This window comes from Rattus rattus, chromosome 6 (genome assembly GCF_011064425.1).
Source record: "Rattus rattus isolate New Zealand chromosome 6, Rrattus_CSIRO_v1, whole genome shotgun sequence".
In the NCBI taxonomy this organism is placed as follows: Eukaryota; Metazoa; Chordata; class Mammalia; order Rodentia; family Muridae; genus Rattus; species Rattus rattus.
Window position 1 is genome coordinate 121,625,765 of NC_046159.1, and position 21,163 is coordinate 121,646,927.

The 21,163-nt window shown below is 42.1% G+C and overlaps 1 protein-coding gene across 2 annotated transcripts in view; it reads right to left on the reverse strand.

Annotated features, from left to right (window-relative positions):
- Positions 1 to 208: 208 nt before the first annotated feature.
- Positions 209 to 21,163, reverse strand: part of Cav1 (caveolin 1) — a 32,224-nt gene continuing 11,269 nt past the window's right edge. For both annotated transcript variants that reach the window (XM_032906921.1, XM_032906922.1), the window contains exon 3: positions 209 to 2,424. In XM_032906921.1, coding sequence (XP_032762812.1) covers positions 2,083 to 2,424 — 342 coding nt within the window. In that variant the 3' untranslated portion in view covers positions 209 to 2,082. The remainder of the gene's footprint in view (positions 2,425 to 21,163) is intronic.

A 21,163-nucleotide genomic window follows, 5' to 3' on the forward strand; every position in this document is an offset into this window, starting at 1 on the left:
ATTACTAAGATGGCTTTAAATAGTTACCAGTTAAAACTAAACTATTTGACGTAATCCATGAATAGCAATCAATGACTTTTAGGAGAAGTATCCCACTTAAATTAATTTTTAATATTATGTTTGCTATCCCCAAACATAATACAAACATGCAAATACTCATTGTACACATACTTACTACGTACAGAGAGACAGACACACACACTAAAACTGCTTTACTGTTAAACAATTTTATTGTGCAGATTTGAAATCTTTATAGGACATGCAGCATAAAAAAGTGTAAAATATCAGTAAGCATATAAAATTTCAGTAACCTTTTGGATCAGCAATTGACTTGCATAAGACTGAGTATCTAGGAAGAACAGACATGTCTTGGAACACACAGTTTAAAGACTGAAATCGTAGAACCATTTCCCAAGTGATTTTCCTTATATAAAGATAAAGAATATCTCTACATTTAAACAGGTATACAATCTAGTACATTTTCAGTTGTGTACACAGTTTAAAAAGTCAAACTGTGGCCATGCCAGTGTCTGTTTCAAATGGGAACAATCAAAGTAGGTAGCGGGTTGGTAAAGTGTCAGCAAAACTGAAGGAGTACACAAGTCAAGCAGAGTTCCAATAAATGTATGAAAGTGAAAACAAAGGCCTATCTGGAATCTTAAAAATATCCCCAAGGGCAGAGCTGTCATGTGAGCAGGGGGAGTAAAAGCCTTTTGGGTGTCCCAGGCAGGCAGGATTCTGGAGACTCAGGTATACAGGTGAAATTCCTCAGTTTGGGTTCAGAAAGACTTGAACTTATTCCAGCAAGAACATTACCTCAAGCTTTTGTTACCACCCCTCCCCCATCTTCTCTCTGAACAAAATGGTGCTTGAGTTAGGCCAAAGGCTCCTGGCAGGGGGAGAGGTCAGGCTTCACAGCGTTACAGACTATTAGGAGTGCTATGCCTAGAAGGGGTTGCGTTTGCAACAGGTTTGGCAATCTTGCTTTGGCAGACTCCTTTTTGACACCCCTCCCTGAAGGCTCACTCATCAGCTGAAAAGGGAGCACAGGGTTGAGTCCCTAAACCATCCTGGTTGGTCACTAAGCCATCCTGGTTGGTCACTAAACCATCCTGGTGAGGGGTTAGCGTAAGAGTTGGGAATGTGTGATTATTCTTGAAAATAAGTGAAACTGAATAGACCCGAGGGCCTCATTCAGTGCTGAGTGACCAGGAAAGTTGGCTTCTATTTCTTCCAGGGAGGTCTCAGCCCCGTTTGTCTGCTTCGAATCATTTCACTGGGTTAATGTTGACCGGGCTTAGTATAGAGAAAGACGCTACAAAACCAAGCGCAGAGATCAACTTCAACAGGTTCTGTATCTCGGAGTCAGAAACAAGTACAGAGAAATAGCAAGTAGATTTTTGTGTGCTTTGTTTTCAGGAGAGCTTCTGGCAAAATGCAAGGAGATGACTTAGACCCTGTTTGAAAAGAAATCATGAGAAATCAGAAGGCACTTAGGTCTAATTCTAGGTATAACAAGTATTCGGTCACACAGAATAACAAGTTAAAATGTCAGGATGAATACATGAGCATGAAGATTAGAGTCTCCAAACTGATGTTGATCACTAGATCCCACTGGATTGTTAAGAGTGAGGACAGCAACCAACTCCTCAGACAGCTGGGATATATTTGTTTATAACCTGCCTTCATGCCCCCTACGCACATAGCCATATCCTGAAACTCTTCCCTTTCTATAACCTTATCGCCTAGAGCAGGCAGTCGAGGATGTTGGCACTCATCCTCCGCCTCCCAGTCTTCCTATTTTTTCTCAAAGTATCTTTCAACAACATGTTTATATTTTAGCCAATGAAACAATGATCCACATAGGAAAGGGAGAGCAGGAATGGGTTTAAACATTCCAGACTGTCAAAAATAGATGCAGTAGCTCAGGAGAGACAAGCAGTATACATGGAAATGGAGGGAATGAATTCTTTGTTCTTGACCAAGACAAACCATTCAGAAATCACGGCTGTGATAGCAACTTGGAATTGGCACCAAGGGAATAGTAAGGGGGAGAAAAGCCTTCCATCCCTGAAATGTCACTCATATCTCTTTCTGCGTGCTGATGCGGATATTGCTGAATATCTTGCCGATCGCTTCGAAGAGTGGATCACAGAAGGTGTGGACGTAGATGGAATAGACACGGCTGATGCACTGAATCTCAATCAGGAAGCTCTTGATGCACGGCACAACTGCCCAGATGTGCAGGAAAGAGAGGATGGCAAAGTAGATGCCCCAGATGAGCGCCATAGGGATGCCGAAGATGGTAGACAGCAAGCGGTAAAACCAATATTTTGTCACAGTGAAGGTGGTGAAGCTGGCCTTCCAGATGCCGTCGAAACTGTGTGTCCCTTCTGGTTCCGCAATCACATCTTCAAAGTCAATCTGAAAGAAAGAAGGGGCAAACCGTGAGTGCGAACAGAAGAAAAGGGAAAATATCACGTGACATGGTGACTTGTGTGCCAGCCCTGTGCAAGGCCTCTGCCTCCTTGGGCCTCACTGGGGACATGAACACATGGGTTCTCAGATCTGATCATTCTAGGCTGGAGCTGAGAAGCATTTTAACATACATGTCAGATACTTCTTGACTATGTCTTCAGTTGAGGATTACAGCTTTCAGGACAAATGGATGTGAGGTAAAGCGAAACTCAGAAACATGAGTAAGGACACCCAACACTCAGTAAGAGGTAAAGAGTGTGACCTAAGTTTTTACTGCCCTCAAAGACAATCATAATCCAGCGTTAAGTACGAGACACATTTCCAATCAGACAAATCCATTAATGACTTCTGTAACAGGATTAACAGAATCCTTTCAGGGAGTTAGGACACTATGGGCTGAGGCACGGAGATGACTGTAGGTGGTAAAGCAGAGCTTTGGAAATGTATGCGATGGGGAAAGGAAGGTACGTGGCAATGCTGGCAGTCAAGCCTCAGGAACAAGCAAGAATGAGACTCAGGAGTGTCCCAGGCAGAGGAGACCAGAGTGAACACATCAGAGAGACAGGTTGAGGCTAGAATGGGTATTGTTTTCCATATAGTGAGGGTCTATGAAGATGTTAGAGTAGGAAAGAGCAACTACGGTTACAGAGTTTCTTCAGATCAATGTGACAATGCATGTGATTATGTAAGAGTGTGTGTTTGTGTGTCTGAGTTATGTGCATGCCTGAGCTGTTTGTGTGTGTGTGTCTAAGGTGTGTATGAATGTGTGTATGTGTGTGTTTGAGAGGTGTGTGTGTGTGTGTCTGAGTTATATGCGTGCCTGAGTTGTTTGTGTGTGTGTGAATGTTTGTATGTATGTGTTTGAGAGGTGTGTGTGTGTGTCTGAGTTATATGTGTACTGAGTTGTTTGTGTGTGTCTGAGGTGTGTGTGAATGTGTGTATGTGTATGTTTGAGAGGTGTGTGTGTGTGTGTGTGTTTGAGAGGTATGTGTGTGTGTGTGTGTGTCTGAGTTATATGTGTGCTGAGTTGTTTGTGTGTGTGTGTGTCTAAGGTGTGTGTGAATGTGTGTATGTGTATGTTTGAGAGGGGTGTGTGTGTGTGTGTGTGTGTGTGTGTGTGTGTGTGTGTGTGTGTTGTGTGTTGGACTAAAGGGAAAGGAAACCAACAAGGAGACTGTGGCACAACCCAAGTGAAGATGGCACAGTCAAGATGAGAAAGTGGTTATTGCAAAAAAGGAAGAAAGAAAGAAGGGAGGAAGTGAGAAAGGAGAAAAATGGTGGAAAGGAAATAAGAGATCAAAGAGAAACTAATTCCTGGAGATTATGACAAAAACTCTTAGGACTTGGTTATTTCCAAGAGAGGAACGAAGGATGACCTCTGAACTCCAGATCAAACTGTTACGGAGAACACACATGACATTAGAGCAAGGAGAACATTAGAGAGAAAAAAATTTAACAGGACAGAACCTCACTTTAGAATTAGATAAATTGAGAATATAGATTTTGGTAACGATCACGACAAATACCAATGCCCCAAGAATCATATATACTTCAGAAGTCCCTTTTAGGAAGCCACTGGGAAACAATCAGCCAAACTTGCAGTCACATAGCACTCACAAGTGCTTCTTTGCATTGGTGACCTGGAACAGTAGGTCAAAACAAAAGACAAATGGCAACTTTCTAAAGACAGAAGCAGGCACAGCAATAGGGAATCCTAGTTAGATTCAGTCCTTTTCACCTTCTCACTTGCAGTTACTTCTTAGGCTTTAGATAAACTAAATGAAGCACAAGAATAAAGGCAACTTTCATCAGGAAGGCAGAGAAAGCAACTGCTATGTGAGGGGCTCTAGCATAGTTCGAAATCCACAGAAACTGATGCTGACCAGCTGCAGCCCGGCAGAGCCCAGAGTCTAGGCTAGAGCTTAGGTTCCTTCAGTCTGCGACTCAGTGCCAAAGAGCACCTTTGATTTAGCACACCAGAATATCTTTGGAAAAAGTACATGATGCTTACCAGTCTTAAAGTTTGTTTTCTAGAACATTCTGTTTCTTTCTCTATTGCCCAATGTCCTAATAGTATAATATGCAAAATGGTTTCGTTGCAATTTTGTAAATGAAGTTAAATAGATTTATTTTTATTGTATTTTTCCTCAGCTCATTTAGAACTAGATTGAGGTAAATATTTACGTGTGTGTGTGTGTGTGTGTGTGTGTGTGTGTGTGTGTGTGTGTTTAACAGATTGTAGAATCCAGATAGCTCAGGTGCAAGCACAAAGGCATGAGTTTGGTCTTCAGAACACACTAAAAACTAAGAGTAAACAAGCAAGCAAGCAAACGAACAAACCAAAGCCCACACCAGACATAGGGCTCAGCAAGCCAGCCACACTAGTCTAATTGGGGAGTTTAAGACAGTGAGAGAGTTTGTCCTTAATAAAAATAGATGGGTGGGTTTGGAGAAACAACCTCTGATATGTCCTCTAACACACAGATACACAGACACACAGACACACAGACACACGCACTCACATAGTGAAAAGTGGTGGGGTATAAGGGAAATTGGACCAATACTTGAACGACGTTTCTGTCCAACTTATTTATCATTGTCTATTTGCAAGGTTATAATAATAAATTCTTCCCAAAGCAATGAAAGCGAGAAATTAAAAGTTTTCCTTCAATTCCTTTAAAATCTATCTTTTTTTAATTTCTTAAAAATGTCATTATTTTAAGAGCAAAAGTCAAAAATGCAAAATTATCAGTAAAATTGAAATCTGGGTTCAAAAGATACACAATGCATAGTGATTTACAAATATCCTGGGAGCACATAACTGTTTGATTGTACAAAGTGTACAAAGTGAACAAAATATGCAAAGTGTACAAAGAGTACAACGGCCCATTGCGTTCAGTACAGGGAAGATCTATTACCGATTATCCCAGAAATGACAACCAATTGTCCATGTGAACAAGAGACTGGTTTGAGGCTCAAATCTGGTCTAAAAGGAGTTGATGGTTTCTTTAATACTGAACCATTTTATGTTCTGAAAATGAACAGAGTATTTAACCATTAAAAGGCATAGTAATAGATTTAAAAGCTTGATGAGTTTAACTCTTCTGGTAACTAATAAGTTCCCTAGCATGACCTCAGAGGCAGCGAAAAAAGTGTGTGTGAATGTGTGCATGTGTGTGAATATGTCTGTGGGTACACACACACGCACATGCCTATATACTTATATATAATTGACTCATATTAACGAAGTATATTTAGTTAGAGAAGATATCTACGAACATGTGTTTCTATGAAAAATTTCTTGATAACTTTACATCTAAAGTACTTTTTCAGTAAGCATATTGGAAATTCTTTTTTCTCTCTTTAGGTACTTTTGAAAGTCTCTACATAGCTACATTTTCAATGCCTGCCCAAAATGGGTAGTGGGCACCAGCATTCAATATCCCAGTGGATTTTGTGCGACTTTTCTGTGACAAGACGGTGAAACGAAATCATAAATGTAATCAGTTTGTTTCTAATTTAGTCCTAAGAATTTACCATGGAGGCGCTCATCTGGCATCAGTGGGAGGAGAGACACTTGGTCCTGTGAAGACTTGCTGCCCCAGAGAAGGGGGATGCTAGAGGGATGAGATGGGACTCGGTGGGTGGGTTGGGGAGCACCCTCTTAGACGCAAAGGAGAGCGGTTTTGGGGTGGGGTGGTCGAGGAGGGATGACCAGGAAGGGAATAACATTTGAAATATAAACAAATAAAATGATTAATTAAAAAAAAACAATTTACGGTGGCTTAAAAGAATGAAACAGTACGGCCAAATTAGCTATAGCAGAAGGCAGGAGCAGGGCGGGCTGATGTAGCATTAAAGCCAGACCGGATGCTTCCTTCTCCCTACCATATTCTTCAGAGATGTCCGCTACTGCAAAGAGTGCTTACTGAGAGTGCAAAGCCTTGGAACGGAGCACGTGCTCAATAAGCAACGGCGGTAACAGATTCCTCGATCAGATGAGCAAGGTTTTGAATAGATAAGCGACTATGATTGACACAGCCTATCAGGCTGTGAATTCGGCACCTACTGCTGACTCAAGAGGACTAACTTGTATTTGTGTCGCTTTCCTCAAAAGCCTCTGAGATGCCCACTCCTACTCCTTTCCGAAGATGAGGGTATTGAGGGAAGTTAATAAATTGCTCCAGGTCACCCAGATGTTAGCGAGAAAAAGCTGGAACGTGTCACTTTTCGGGTGTATGCTCCTTTGCTTATGCACTGCTGGGAAGCCAAACTCTTACAAAAGCCCTGGTGCTTAACCTTTGGTGAGATACATGGGCGCCCCAAAGCACGCACGCGGTGGTTGTCAAAGGCACAGCTCTCGCTAATATTACCACTTTAAGCCAGGACATCTGGTAAGGAGGATATTTTTGAGTTTTGTGTACTGATTATTTTTATACCACTCTTGAACACTATGTGCTCACAATCCTGGGAATTCAGCCAGGGACTGTCAAGCCAAATGGTAGATGTGGAAACTGAGGCAGACAATCTCACAGTCCTGAATGAACAGGAAAGAAAAGCTAAAATAGAATGCTAATTTCAAAGATCCCTAGTGCATGAATAGCTCAAGGCCCCATGATGTTTCTATTTTTTCCTGTACCTGTTCTAACTCTAGGAAGCTACATATGTTCTTTGCCTTCTAAGACATTGGCTTGGCAGTATGTCTGCATAGGCTTTAGAGAGATGTCTTCTTCCTACTGTGACCATGGAATTTTATACTTTAGTCAGGGAATGAATACTTTAAATGGTGGTCTGTCTGTCTGTCTGTCTGTCTGTGTATGCGCACACCTGTGTGTGGGGTTCTGGGGTCTAAACTTTGTTGCTCTTGAGTGCACACAGGGACTTTTAACCACTAAGCTACCTCTTCAATCCCAAGAAATACTTCAAAAAATATCTTTAGTGTATATGTTGACTTTCAGAATATACAAAGTGCCAAGTGAGTAGTCATATAGCCAATGGCTGGGCAAGATTCCACTTGAAGCAAGGTAAATCTAGTTAATGGATCCAGGGAAATATAAAGCAAAAGATTCTTGAAGAACTGGAGTCCAGTATAAAGTACAGGAATCAGTGACCACCATGGTGAGACCAAGTCCATCTTCTCACCAACTGTTAGGCACAGGATGGGAACTTGGGCTTGGGAACCCTCCTGGCCTCTGCCACCATTGTCTGCCATCACCACACTAAGACTATATCTTAGTCCATCTTGTGGCTCTGCTCTGAGACCAGCAAGAATGACATCGAGTCCTTTGCTTGAGTTTAAATATCTTGATCTCCAGAGGCCCTGCAGGTCCAACTGTTAGACAAACTATGGTGCTTTTGTCTGCCAGTCCTCTGGTGTTCAGTGTTTGCACAGAGCGTCAGACTGGTCAGCCTTCCATCCAAACAGCCACCCTTGAATCCCCTTTCCCAGGAGGCTTATCCCACTTACCCCTCTCCATTGTAACTGTACCTTGTAGGCATGGAATTTCGCCTCGCCATTGGCTAGATGACCATTCACTTAGCAGAACTATGTTCAGTTTGGTGTTTCTGGCCTCACCTAAAGAAATACTTGGTATGCTTGCTCAGATTTAGATTGGCATAGGAATTTGGAATTTGCTTTTCTTAAAAGAAAAGACAACAAACCCAAATGGTGTAGGCACCCTGTGGCTTTTAAAATGAGATGCCTCAGATGAAGCAAGTTATTCCACCAAAGAATTGCTTTTCCCGTTCTGCGACTGAAGGAACACGTTTGCCGTTTTAGTAGTGCCTGTTATGCCGGCCAACAGATCAAAGTCACGGATGTACTTCAGTAATATTTCTGTGTCTCAGTGGATGCTTTCTCAGGAGTGGACAGTTTATATTACTAGATCTTTATAAATGATGCTAAAATACCTTTGCACAGCATTGGCTGTTTCTGAAACGTAACAAAATCTAGCCACAGATGTCAAGGAAAACAGTCGTCTTGCTATGTTTTGATAATGCTTGGTTAATGCAATAAATCTCAGAAGATCCTATCCTGTTATATGTATCTTAAGGTAATATTTTAAAGGCAGTTTGCAGGTATATAGGAATGAAAGAACCACAATCATATTTTTTTTTCTCCAAATGTGGACCATTTTTTTTTTCTGAACAAGAGACAGTCAAGACGAATTTAAGTACCTTTGTGGTTTTATGTACAACAATGTTTTCACATTTGATTTTAGTGGGGAAAATATAGTTTTATACTGTTAGTGAAAACTGTGATTGTATTAGAACATATTAAATGTATATCACTACATTATTAGCATGATTAGATGTATGTGTAGGGCATAATGCTAACTAAGCAGCTGCTGAGATGTTCACTGAAGATCCATCTGCTGTCTGTCCAACACAGTGACACTGCTGTCCCAAAAGAATCTTAAGCACTTAGGTAATTAAAAATGTCTCATCACAGACAGAATATATCAAATACAGAGGCGAATGCCAGCAGCAAACTACTGACCTGAGAACGGGACCCATGTTGGAGGAATCAGAGAAAGGACTGAAAGAGCTGAAGGGGCTTGAGACCCCATATGAACAACAATGCCAACCAACCAGAGCTTCCAGGAACTAAGCCACTACCTAAAGACTATACATGGACTGACCCTGGGCTCCAACCTCATAGGTAGCAATGAATAGCCTAGTAGGAGCACCAGTGGAAGGGGAAGCTCTTGGTCCTGCCAAGGCTGAACCCCCAGTGAATGTGATTGTTGGGGGGTCAGTAATGGGAGGTGGATGAGGAGGGGAACAACCGTATAGAAGGGGAGGGGGAGGGGCTGGGGAATAATGGCGTAGAAACCAGGAAAGGGAATAACATTTAAAATGTAAATAAGAAATACCCAATTTAATAAAAATAGAAGAAAGAAAAGAAAAGAAAATGTCTTCTGATCTCAGAGTTATGTCATGGTTAATTTATACCTGGCATTGTCACAGTAGTACATTGGTGAGTGGTTTGTTGAGAATATACATGTGATTCAGTTCTGACCAATAAGATTTAAGTTAGTCTGCTGGGCAGAAATGTCAAGAGAGCTTTTCTTTTAAGGAGTATTTGTTTACTTTTTATTTGCTTGTTTATTTGTGTGTGTATGCGTGCCTGCGAGTGTGCACATGTTAACTTGTTTGTGCATGCTAGCATGTGTACAGATGTTGGCAGAGTCCAGGATAGGAAATCAGATTCACCGAAGCTGAACTTATAGGCAGTTTCAAGCCACCATATGTGGGTGGCAGAGTCTAGCTCCGGTCCTCTGTGAGAACAGTGACCATTTTCAAATTGTCAGCCATCATTCCAGGCCTTAGGAAAGCTTCATATGCCTTAAGATACCAGTGCTTATGAGGAGACCCCTTTCATCCTGCTTAGGATACTATGTGCTGACTACATAAAGTGATGTCATCTCATCACCATGAGGTGACATGAAATGAGTGAAGGGACACAGGGATAGAAAAGATGCTCCTTTTGCCATTGACCAGATATGGAAACAATGCCAGAGATATCAACCACTTAGCTTCTCCCATGGATGTGTTCACACCATCAGTGTAAACCACCGCTCTAGGTTTCATTCCCAGAACACGCTTCTCTGTTGCTAGGCATAGTACGTGCACATTTAGAAACATGTCTGGCCTCTACCTTTCCTTCCCACACTGCCACAAATTCCCACAGATTGTAGCCAAGCTTTAGTCAGGAGATGTTTACTTTACATTAATATCAGAATGACAAGTTAGCTATGAATGAAGCAGCCCAATCAGTTTTTCATTTATAGAAATGAAGTTAAAATATAATAGTGTTTAAAGTGGATCTCACGGGTTTCTTTCCAGATTGTCCTTCAAATGTGCTGGGGGGCGGGGTCTCTGAAGAATTTAGAAAGCACCATAATGTTTTGTCTCGTGTGCTATTCTTGCTCTCTGGCTTTCTCTGTTGGAAGTTAGCTGCCGAGATTGGGTTGCCTTCTCAGGGGATGGCATGGGCCAGATCTAGAGGAGGCCCCGGTTAGCAACTCTTGAGACACTGGAAAGCTCAGTCCAGCAGCTTAAGAGGAAAGGATGAGTCACCAACCATGTTGATAAGTCGGATGTGACACCTCCCCCGGCTTGGCTTTGTGGGGATTTAAGACTGACAGCTGGATTGCGCCTGGTGAGAGACCCTGAGCTAAGTCACACCACACAGAAAATGTAAAATGATGGATAATTGTTGCTATACATTTCTAAATTTGAAGATAACTGGATATGAAGAGATAGACAATGAATCCAATTCTAATGCAAGCCCCTTTCATGTTCTTTTTTACTTTATGTCCTTTATATTAGACAACTCAACTTCCGTACCTATATAGAAACATGTAGAGTGGATAGATACACAATTTCTTAAATTTTTGTGCTGAGGCTAAAGTATTTAAGTATATGAGAAGGAAATACATTATCTTAAACTTTCTACAATCCACATAATCTCAGAAAAATAATTAGACCGTGTTCAGTGTTTGTGTAACACTGTCCACCCACATGCCTCAAATGGCTTGAGCTTATAACTAAATCTGATCGTGGATCTTAATTGTTACCTTAACAGGATTTACAATTAACCTAAGGTTTATAATCCAACACACACCTTAGGCAGAGAGGATTAACTGGCTCAAGCTGGGTGGTTCCATCCAATGGTGATTGAGACATAAATAGATCTGAAGGAAAAGCAACATTGGTGCTAGCATTTTCTCCTTCCTGAGTATACCCAACTCCAGTTTCTTAGGCCTTCCAATGTGGACAGGATACTACAGCGCTCCAGAAATCTTCCTGCTCCTTTAGCACCTGTTTGACTACTGAGGCATCCAGTTTTCTGCATTGAGAAGCAACTGGATTCTCAGCCTTTCCAGTGGGCAGATTCTTGTAGTAAGACACCCAGCTCCTGTAGTGTAAGTCAGTCTAGTAAATCTCTTATATACATTGCATTGGTTCTGTTTTTCTGGGGAATCCTGCCTAAAGGTCAGAAATGCAGAAAAGCACCCAGACAACCAAATCTAGACCTTTAAATCTAATACTCCAAAATGCACTACTTGTGCAAGAACTTGTGTTTCTTGATTTTCAGAAGTTCTCAACATGAGTAACAAGGCAAGAGGATCTTCAAAGAAAAAAAAATTGTTAGAACTTATATTCTCAGGTAGCACTCCGATCAGACTTTCTGGAGTGGGGCCTGGGGTCTGCACTTTTCTTATTTCAGACAGAATCTCCCTATGTGCCTCAGGCTCATCTTGAAGTTAAAATCCTCCTGCCTCAGTCTTCTGAGTGCTAAGACTAAAAGCCTGTCTGTCTGTTTGTATGTCAGTATATACATGACTTCAGGAAGCTGCAGAGTTAGAAAGGGTACGGTATGCTCTGGCATTAGAGTTACAAGTGGTTGTGAGGCATCCGACAAGGATGCTGGGTACTGAACTTGTATCCTCTGAAAGAGCTTTACGCTCGCTCTCTTAACCCCTGAGCTATTTCTCCATCTCACCAAGGGCTTTCACTTTAAACAAGACTTTCTCTCTTCAGGGATGAATTTTATTGGAGCATGTCATGACTCCTTACAGTTAAAGAGAGCCCTGTTGTATCTATGTTGTACTCTCTGGGCTTTGTGGCTCCAACTTCCTTCTTTCTTCTTTCTGTGAGTTCCTCTTCTGCTGGATGGCTCCTGGATGCTAATGAATAAATGAATGGAAACACTCTCAGAAAAGCTTTTCCTAATTTCAACCTACAGACATGGATTATTGTTCAAAATAAATGCCCATGCTCATTATTAAAAAAAAAAGTCAGTAGAAATCGTAGTGTAACTATCACTCTATATCCAATAAAAACCAATGCATGTTTATTTTAATTAAATACACATTTTAAAAATTCTAATGTGTGTACCAAATCTAGTCACACAGAGAGAGCGGGTATTCTAACTCCAACTCGCTTCTCTGTTCCCACATAAATTTCCAACATGTTGAGAGGTCTTTGAAGCCAATGGAATAATACCATGTGGGCATGGTGGAGTATGAGAAAGAGCACAGTTAAATGCTACCAGCACACAGGAACTTTACTGTGATTCCCATGTGTTTTCTCAGAAGCAGATTTTACTGGGCAAAGCTGGCAGCGCCAGGCAAGAGGCTGAGGTGCTCTCACAGCCAGTGCTGAAGGCAGAGGGTCTGGATTATGTTATAAATGCCCACAATCATGTGAACTCCTCGGTGACCCACCCAGACTTTAGAGGAATGTAAAACTGGCATAGGAACATTGCTTCATGTTCTTGGCGTGGAGGCCTGCTGCTTTTCACTGGAAGATGTGAGAAACTTCATCTTTCAGAGGTCCCCAGGACTGTGTCTTGGGGAGCAGGGGAAAGAATGCATCCACCAGCAGAGCTTCAGCACAAGAGGATGAGCGTGAGCAAGTGAAGTATTTCGGAGAGTAGATTACAGGGCAGGATAAGGTCTGCAGTGAGAAGCCTGAACTTTAGCTTGGCTATCATCTCCCCTCCTCCTGTTCTGTCTTCAGCAACCTCATTCTTTTCTGACCAGAACCTCAGTGATTGGGGGGGGAGGGGTTGAGTTGCCATTCCTTTCTGTTCTCCCTGTGTCCCTCTCCCCGCCTCTCTCCCCGCACCATTCTATTTCTCCCTTATTCCTGAGGTACAGTTTCTCAAACACTAATAAAAGACTTCAGAATTTTCAAGAGCTATTGTGAAAGTACAAACTTCTGGGTCTCGAATCAGAATTAGTAGTCTGTGAGTGGCGGGCAGGTATCTATAGTAGTCTGTGCGCGGGGGGATGAGAAAGACAGAACAAAGCTGTTAGTAGAGAGGATGGCAAATCCTCAGTGTGCAGATGGGAGTGAATGCAATAGGATGCAGTGTACTGTTTTTGAAATGAGATACTTTGTTCAGGTCAACCACACAAAGGCTGTATTTGCCTCCTTTCATGGTATGGTCACATCACATAAACTGCTCATCTACACCTGCCTTGGTTCCTTCCTTCAAATAAGCAGGTACCATGGTGTCAGCTCCACAGGGTTGGTCATAGTATTTGATAGTTAGCTTATGGAAGATGCCTAGGATGGGACCAACTGTCTGAGGAGCACTGGTCTTCCTGTCTGAGGAGCACTGGCCCTCCTGTCCAAGGAGCATTGGTCTTCCTCTCTGAGGAGCACTGGTCCTTCCGTATGAGGGACAATAGTCCAGTTGTCATGGTCATGAAGGAGTAAGATATACTCTGAAGTCTTCATCACATTTCAACACTGTAGACTGAATGTCCCTGGTCTGAGAACATGGGTGTTTATATTTTGCCATGCATTGAACTGTGTCCTAATTATAAGATAAATTAAGGCCCTAATTTCGAGTAAACACAGGGAGAAGACAAGTGATGATGGAGCCTAGGATGAGGTTAAGCAGCGGCTATCCAAAGACTGCCAAGAATGTTCAGCAATTCATAAGAAACAAGGAAAAGACAAAGATAAACAGGAGGTTTCACAGAGAGCATGGCCTTGCTATCATCTTGATTTTGGACCCCTCACCTTCAGTCCAGGGGACAGTGGATATCTATTGCTTTAAAGTCATCCTGCTTGTAATGGTTTGATGGGGTGGGGGGGAACTCCTAGAAAATGCATCAGGGATTGGGGATTTCCACTTCCACATGTCTTCATATAGGTATCCCACTCTTATTACAGTGATCCTAGAACCATACTGTGTAATTGAGGTTAGTTGGCTAGGAGTCTTCTCAAGTAACCCATACACCTCAGTTTCCTTATCACAAAGTGTCTAGTTGCAGATGTCTCTACAAAGCAGGCTGAGCGTCTCTTGATTCCTTTTATTTTCCACAGACTTCTGGTGTCCATTTGATGCCACTTGTTGATGCCGAGTGTCATCAAACCGGTGACAGAGAACAGACAACAGTGTAAAAATAGACCAGGAAAGGGCTGGAGTAGGAGACTAGAAAGTGGGTGTTAGTGAACTTGGGCAGAGAAGAATGATTGTTTGGGGCACTTGTGTTGGCCATGCCAGAGGAGAAATAACTATAGCATTCATGGCAAATGCTGTCCCCAAGAGAGAAGGCCTTCCTCATTAAATGGATGGAGATCTTATTTTGTGCAAACACCCAATTAGAAGGCTCATCTGGAGGACTGGCTTGCTCACTGGATTCTGTGTTTATACTTTGGTGTTTATTATTCTTTAAGCTTCTGGGTATGTCATGGGACAGATATGAATAATTACCATACTTAAAAAAAGTCTTTTTATATTTTATCAACATACAACAAGCAGAAATGTCTTTGCCATTTTCAGGATGCTCCTTTAGTCCCTAAATGTGTTTGAGTCACAGCCTTTTAAAGAGTATGAACTCCTTTTTCAGGTGCTACTGGGCCCTGCCTGACATCAGATGTTGCTTCCTACCGCTCAGCTCAGTCAAAGGAGCGTTACAAAGAACATTAATTTTTTACCTCACTGCAGGAATATTTTCCCTCCACTGCTTTTAGTCTGTTTATTAAACAAATAGAAAATGATTGAAATAAATCTCTGTAGGCCTGAACACTACTTGGCAAACAGGGGAAAAGATACATACAAGTGTCCTTGCAAGGAGAATCACAATTCATTGTACAGAACTAACACTACCTAAGAACCCCTGACCTTTACAATGGGTTTTCCACATGGATATTATTGGCAGATTGGTATTTAGGTCTAGATGAGCTATTATTGTTGGAAGTGCACCATAGTATGATTATCAGTGTCCTTAAAGTCTACTCTCTAGATGCCAGTAACATCCTCCCAATTGCGACAAGTAACACTGTCTCTAGACATTCCCAGATGTCCTCTTGGAAGGGAAGCAAAATTGCACCTGGCTGAGAATCCTGCCCTAAAAGGTCATAATCTGATGTGATATGATCTATAGTCTGGAATGCTGTCTGTTTATCTCAGGGATGTTTGCTTTGCTCTGCTGTGGCCTTCTGGACCCATTTATTTATCCATTTAACGTTGGGGAAGCATTTACTTTTCGAGGATGGAATAAATGAGGAATGGAAGCCAGGTCAGGGTCAAAGGGCTGGCTCTGTGTCATTGAAAGGGGGCAGTATAAATAGACGTGAGTTTTGGTTTTGCAGACTCACTGCAAGGGAGGGCGGTGTTCTGGGATGGATTCATTTACTTTTAGGTAAGAGAGGAAGGCATTCTTCCTCCTCATTCCAGATCACGAGCTTCTAGAATCTGGAGAAAAGAAGGATAAATGTCTACCAGGCCCAGGCCTATTCCTGCTACAGAGCCTGAGGGATGCTTGGCTTGTTTCTCTCTTCACTCTCAGCCAGCTACTTCTCTGTGTCTTATCCCACCTCAAAGGTTTCATCCTAGCCTTACACTGGTTTCTTACTTGACCCTTTCCCTCTACCTAGGTGATCACTCTTTGTGTGTGTGTGTGTGTGTGTGTGTGTGTGTGTGTGTGTGTGTGTGTGTGCCTGTTTGTGTGTGTGTGTTTGTGTTTGTGTGGTTATGGTTTCTGCTAGCAGACTCTATATTTCTGAGATATGGTAGACCATAAGTCAGTTGATTGGTGAAATCAGCTATCTTAACTACTCTTCTATTGCTCTAATGGGACACTATGACCAAGGGAACCGATAAAACAAAGCAGCTGATTGGTGACTTGCTTATGATTTCTGCGGTTAGTCCATGACCATCATGGGGATGGGGAGAGCATGGTATCAGGCAGGCACAGCTCAGGAGCATCAGCTGAGCTTGCAACCTGATCTGAGGGTAGAACACACACACACACACACACACACACACACACACGCGCGCGCGCGCGCGCGCGCAGGGAGAGAGAGAGAGAGAGAGAGAGAGAGAGAGAGAGAGAGAGAGTAGGCCTAGCATGGGCTTTGAAAGCTCAAGCCCAGCCCCAATGACTCCCTCCCTCCAACAAGGACTTGCTGCTTAATTCCTCTTGAATTGTTCCACTAACATGGAAACAAACATTTAAATACATGAGCCTATGGGTGCCATTCTCATTCCAGCTGTTGTAACAGGCATCTGTACATTGTAGCTCCTCTTCCTTACAGCAGTCACTGTGCTGATAGAATCCCCTTTAAGAGACAGTTCTGAGTGTGTTATTTATCTGGCTCTCGGTTTAGAAACCGATTTCACTGATAATAGTCATGTTTTTCAATCCAGGGATAATTTTGGTGAAAGTATGAACATAGTCTGAGTAATGGCGAGGAGGAGGGCTTATTTAGCTCTGTGTATTATGAAACTTTGGATTCAGACCTACGGGTCTTGGTGTAGCTTTGCTTGTGAGTCCCCTAGGACGGATCAGTTGGTCTAGAACTCCAGAGACTCCATGTTTACCTTCGGAGTCACACAGCTGGGGTGCTAAGTGATGGGATTAAAATATTGTGGGCCTTTAAATGCTAAACTTTATGTCAGTTGGAGAGAAACAAACTTTACAACTCCCTGACAGGAAAATATGACTCAAAGTAAGGCTGCCTTTTCTTTGCCTCTTAGTCATCCGGTCCTATTGCTCACAGATGGGCCTTAAACGAACTCCAGAAATGGGGCCACAGGAACTAGGTGAATTTGACAACTGTTGGCTTCATAAAGTCCATGAATTTTCTATTTGGCTAGGCCCATTAGACACTGCTCTAACTGAAGGTACAATTATGCCCTCTCTGCTTCATGAATTTAGATGAGCTGGCTAGCTACAAATGAGGAAAAAGAAATCTTGAAGGTTTGGAGCCAACTTGGGAATGGAATGCTGGTTCATTTTGGAACGAAAGCAGCCAATTTGGAGACAAGTGCAATAAAAGAGAAGCTTGCAAACTATAGAGTGGAGATCGGAAAGTGAAATGACCTCAGATCTAGAGTGTCTTCAGAACCCAATGTGTATTATGGAACACATGGGATTAGCAGGCCACCCGAGAGCTCAGTCTTCAATGATAATTTAATTAAGCACCATGGATGCAGTATTAAGTGCAAGGAAGCAAGTTGGAAAAATTTAGGAAGTGCATAATAAAAATGCTATTGGTTATTTGCTGGGAATGGTGGCACAAGCTTTTTATCCTAGCACTCAGGAAACAAAGAAACAAACAAACATATACTATTTATCAATGAGAAGTCTTCCAACATTCTTTCTCTGTCAGCTGTACTTTTGGGCTTCTATTGTGTAAATGTTGGTCTACTTGAATTATAAATCGTTAAAAATAAAAGAGACTTAGGAATTTTCTACTTCTAAATTTTGATTATTATAAACACAGGAAGTAGATAGTACTTAGCCAAGGTCCAAAGGAACATTAGAGATGTGTGTCCAAAAGAGGACCGTAATTAAAATTTACCTTGGGAATAAGTTTCCCCATGTGCTCTGAGGAATGTCTGTCAATGACTTGGAGTCTCTTCTCTGTAAGACAGTGGAGAACTTAGAGGTACCTGCCTGGTTTGGATTCTCTGAAGCTCCCCATGACTACTGACACTGCAGGAGTTTCACAACACTTTTAGGAGAAAAAAAGAATGTGAGTTGTAAACTCCAATGCAGTCAAGTAAACGGGCTGGACATAGCATTTTGGTGCTCTGAACAACAGGCTGTGATCTTGTGGAAGAACAGACAAGTGTAATCCAAAAGAATGGAGGTAGCCCATAGCTGGATTTTATAAGTGACAGAAACTCCACTCTGCAGGCAAAGTAAATCTCATACAGTTGCTACAGCAGAAAACATTATATTTCAGTAAGATGGCTAAGACCCTCCTGCCCACCATCAGTAAGAAGCTAGTAAAGCAATATTTACCGTAATACCTCTATGCTTATGAAAATCTTTACTGTGGTGCATTTTTTATTAATGAGTTCTGAGAGTCTAAACCAGTCTGAACTTAATTCTGAGTGTATCAGCTGCATCTAGGAGCTATAAAGTAAGAGTCCATGGAGCCTGGGCCCTACCACAGAATAACTGCACCAGATTTTCTACATATCAACATGCAGCAGTGTTTTAAAATGTTCTCCAGATGATCCGAGGTCAGGTGAAGAACCTCTCTGTGCAAGCCACACCCTTTCATGAGGTTACATCTCAAGGCTCTATCACAATGGGGTTTATACAAGCCACAAGCACTGTGAATATGTGCGTGTAGGAGGGAGTGGGGGGCGGGTCTGCCATACACATAATGTTTCATGCTGACCTTTTGGTCACTACAATGCATGCATTTTCCAGTGTTTCGCTTTTGGGTGTTCTCCATCGCCAACTAAAGCAAAGCTACCCCAATTCTTTACTCAAAGCAAATCAGGCATTCTGCTGAAATAGATAAAGGTGCTCATATATGCCTACGATAGCGCGTGCGTGTGTGTGTGTGTGTGTGTGTGTGTGTGTGTGTGTGTGTGTGTTGTCATATACTATGCTGTAATTGTAGAGCAATGGAGAAAGATTTGAGGAGTTGAATGGATAAGTAAGGACACACATGATCTTTCCCAAAACACCATTCAGTCCGAACAGCCTCTCTCCACTGGGGATTTCTCTTTCCTCCTGAACACCTGCCTTTTGCTCCCCTCTAAGGTTTCCCCAGAAAACACCCTTTCAAGATCAAAATAGGAGCCCATGCCCTAGAAGTGTGTAACATAGTAAGGAAAAGAATCTTGGAGGTGACGTTCTTTTTAAGACATCAAATCATGCTTGCCTTGAAACGTCATTTAATTATGGAGATGTTCAATGTTCTGGAACAACTGACGGAGTTAGTTTGTGTCTCCCATCGCTTAAGGGACTTTGTCTTCATCCATTAAGGGCATGTTTATACTAGTGTCCAAAAAGGTCTTGGTCCCAAGGGCGGTGGGAACAATATGGCAGAGAGTTCTAGTCTAATATGCTCAAAAGGTATATCAGCTTTGCACATCACGTTTCCTTGAAAAAAAATGACAAAAATGTTATTTTTATGTTTAATTATCTGCTTGTCATTATGTATTTTATTTCTAATCCTTTCACACAATTGTGCTTTGTACTTGTCATTATTTTTACAGGCTACCTGTAATGTATCAAAAGCACCTTGGTTTTATTTTTATCACAGATGTCAAGAAGGTCATCCTAATTGGCGTTATCTGTGAGGTGAACGTCCTTTGAACTTGTCCACTCCAGTCTCTGACGGAGCATCCTATGTGCCAAGATTGTGATTTTTGCCTTGCATGTTTGGTACAAAGTCACGTGTCTAACGTTCTCATTACATTTCAACACACTTTCTTGATGGCTCTTATTCTTCCTATGTAATTTTAACTGACGTAGTGCACACATCCTGTTGCTGCTGATTCTTAGAGACATACAGGGGGCAAGATTGGGTCAAATATCTGAGATAAAAGCCCATCTTTCAGTGCATGTGGCATAGACACCAGTAATGAAGCAGTAACAGCTGACCCCAGAGTTCTATGTTCTGCCTTTTCTGCGTGTGTGTGTGATAGTTAGTTAGGTTTTTTTTTTTTTTTTATTTACTTACTCATTTTTACCTTTTCTCTGAGGAGAAATCTCTGAACTGTAAGAGATCAGGTTAGTGTAGAGGGAACCTTCTCTGCTGCTAGAATGGTGGTTGGCCATTCCAATCCTCTAAGCTAGTAAAGCTTCAAGTTCTGTATGCTTATTATCTCAAAGTGATAAAGCGAATGTGAAGGAAGAAATGGGGAAGCCAAATGGCAGCGAATGGCATCCTGGGAATATGCCTGGGATATGATGGGGCTTAGCCTTGATCTGTGGAGCCCCAGGAGGTCAACACAAGAAGGCCTAAGGAAGATGTAGTTACATTTGTGTTCATCTAATACTGGAGTTAAAAGAATTTTTAAAATAACATTGAAAAATATTTGTTAGAATGCTCACAAGTATTGCAGATACTTGCAGATATGTGTGTGTATAAGCACGTATACAGGTAGAAGACATTTTTCTTCTCTTGATAGACTGATTTTTTGGGGGACCTTTTTATTACTTTTTTCAGATGTTTGTTTTCTTGCAAGGTTTCAAACTGTATTCAGTGTAGATAAAAGGCACAAAGGAAGCCAGGTGACAATGCCATTCGACTGTGTTTTCATGAAAACAAAACAAAACAACCAAAAATGTAATTAGCTAAGGAAGTTGAGTCATTGGCCTTGGTTCAATTTAGCCCCTTGTGGCTGACTCAGTGCTGGGCTCCGGGGTCTACCTGGAAGTTTTGGGCAACTATAGGTGAGGGTTAGGGGGAGAGAGAGAGAGAGAGAGAGAGAGAGAGAGAGAGAGAGAGAGAGGAGAGAGAGAGAGAGTTAGAGTTGGGTGGAGGGAGAAGGAGGGGGAGGGAAGAGGAGGGGAGAGAAGAGGGAGGGAGAGGAGAGGTGGGGGGGGAGAGAGAAGAGTCTTCTCAAAAAAAAAAAAAAGGAGCCCACTCCTCTCTTAGTGAACAGTGAGATGAAAAGCTATAAAGTCTCCAGCCGTGAGCACACAGCCACTAAGGAGCAGACTTTGCTGATGCTCATGAGGCCGGAGCATCTGAGGCTGCTACTGCAGGAGGCCTGGAGCTCTGTACAGGGTCCTGGTGTTCTGGGACTCCAGGTTCTCTGGGTCCTGTGGGGAGTTGGTTTTCCTAAGTATTGCTTGTGCATGTTTTATGGGAACAACTCATTCTCATACTATTTAACTACAGAAATGGAAGGGGTTTATCCAAAAATAATCTGGGAGGTTGGTTGTAACCATTTTCA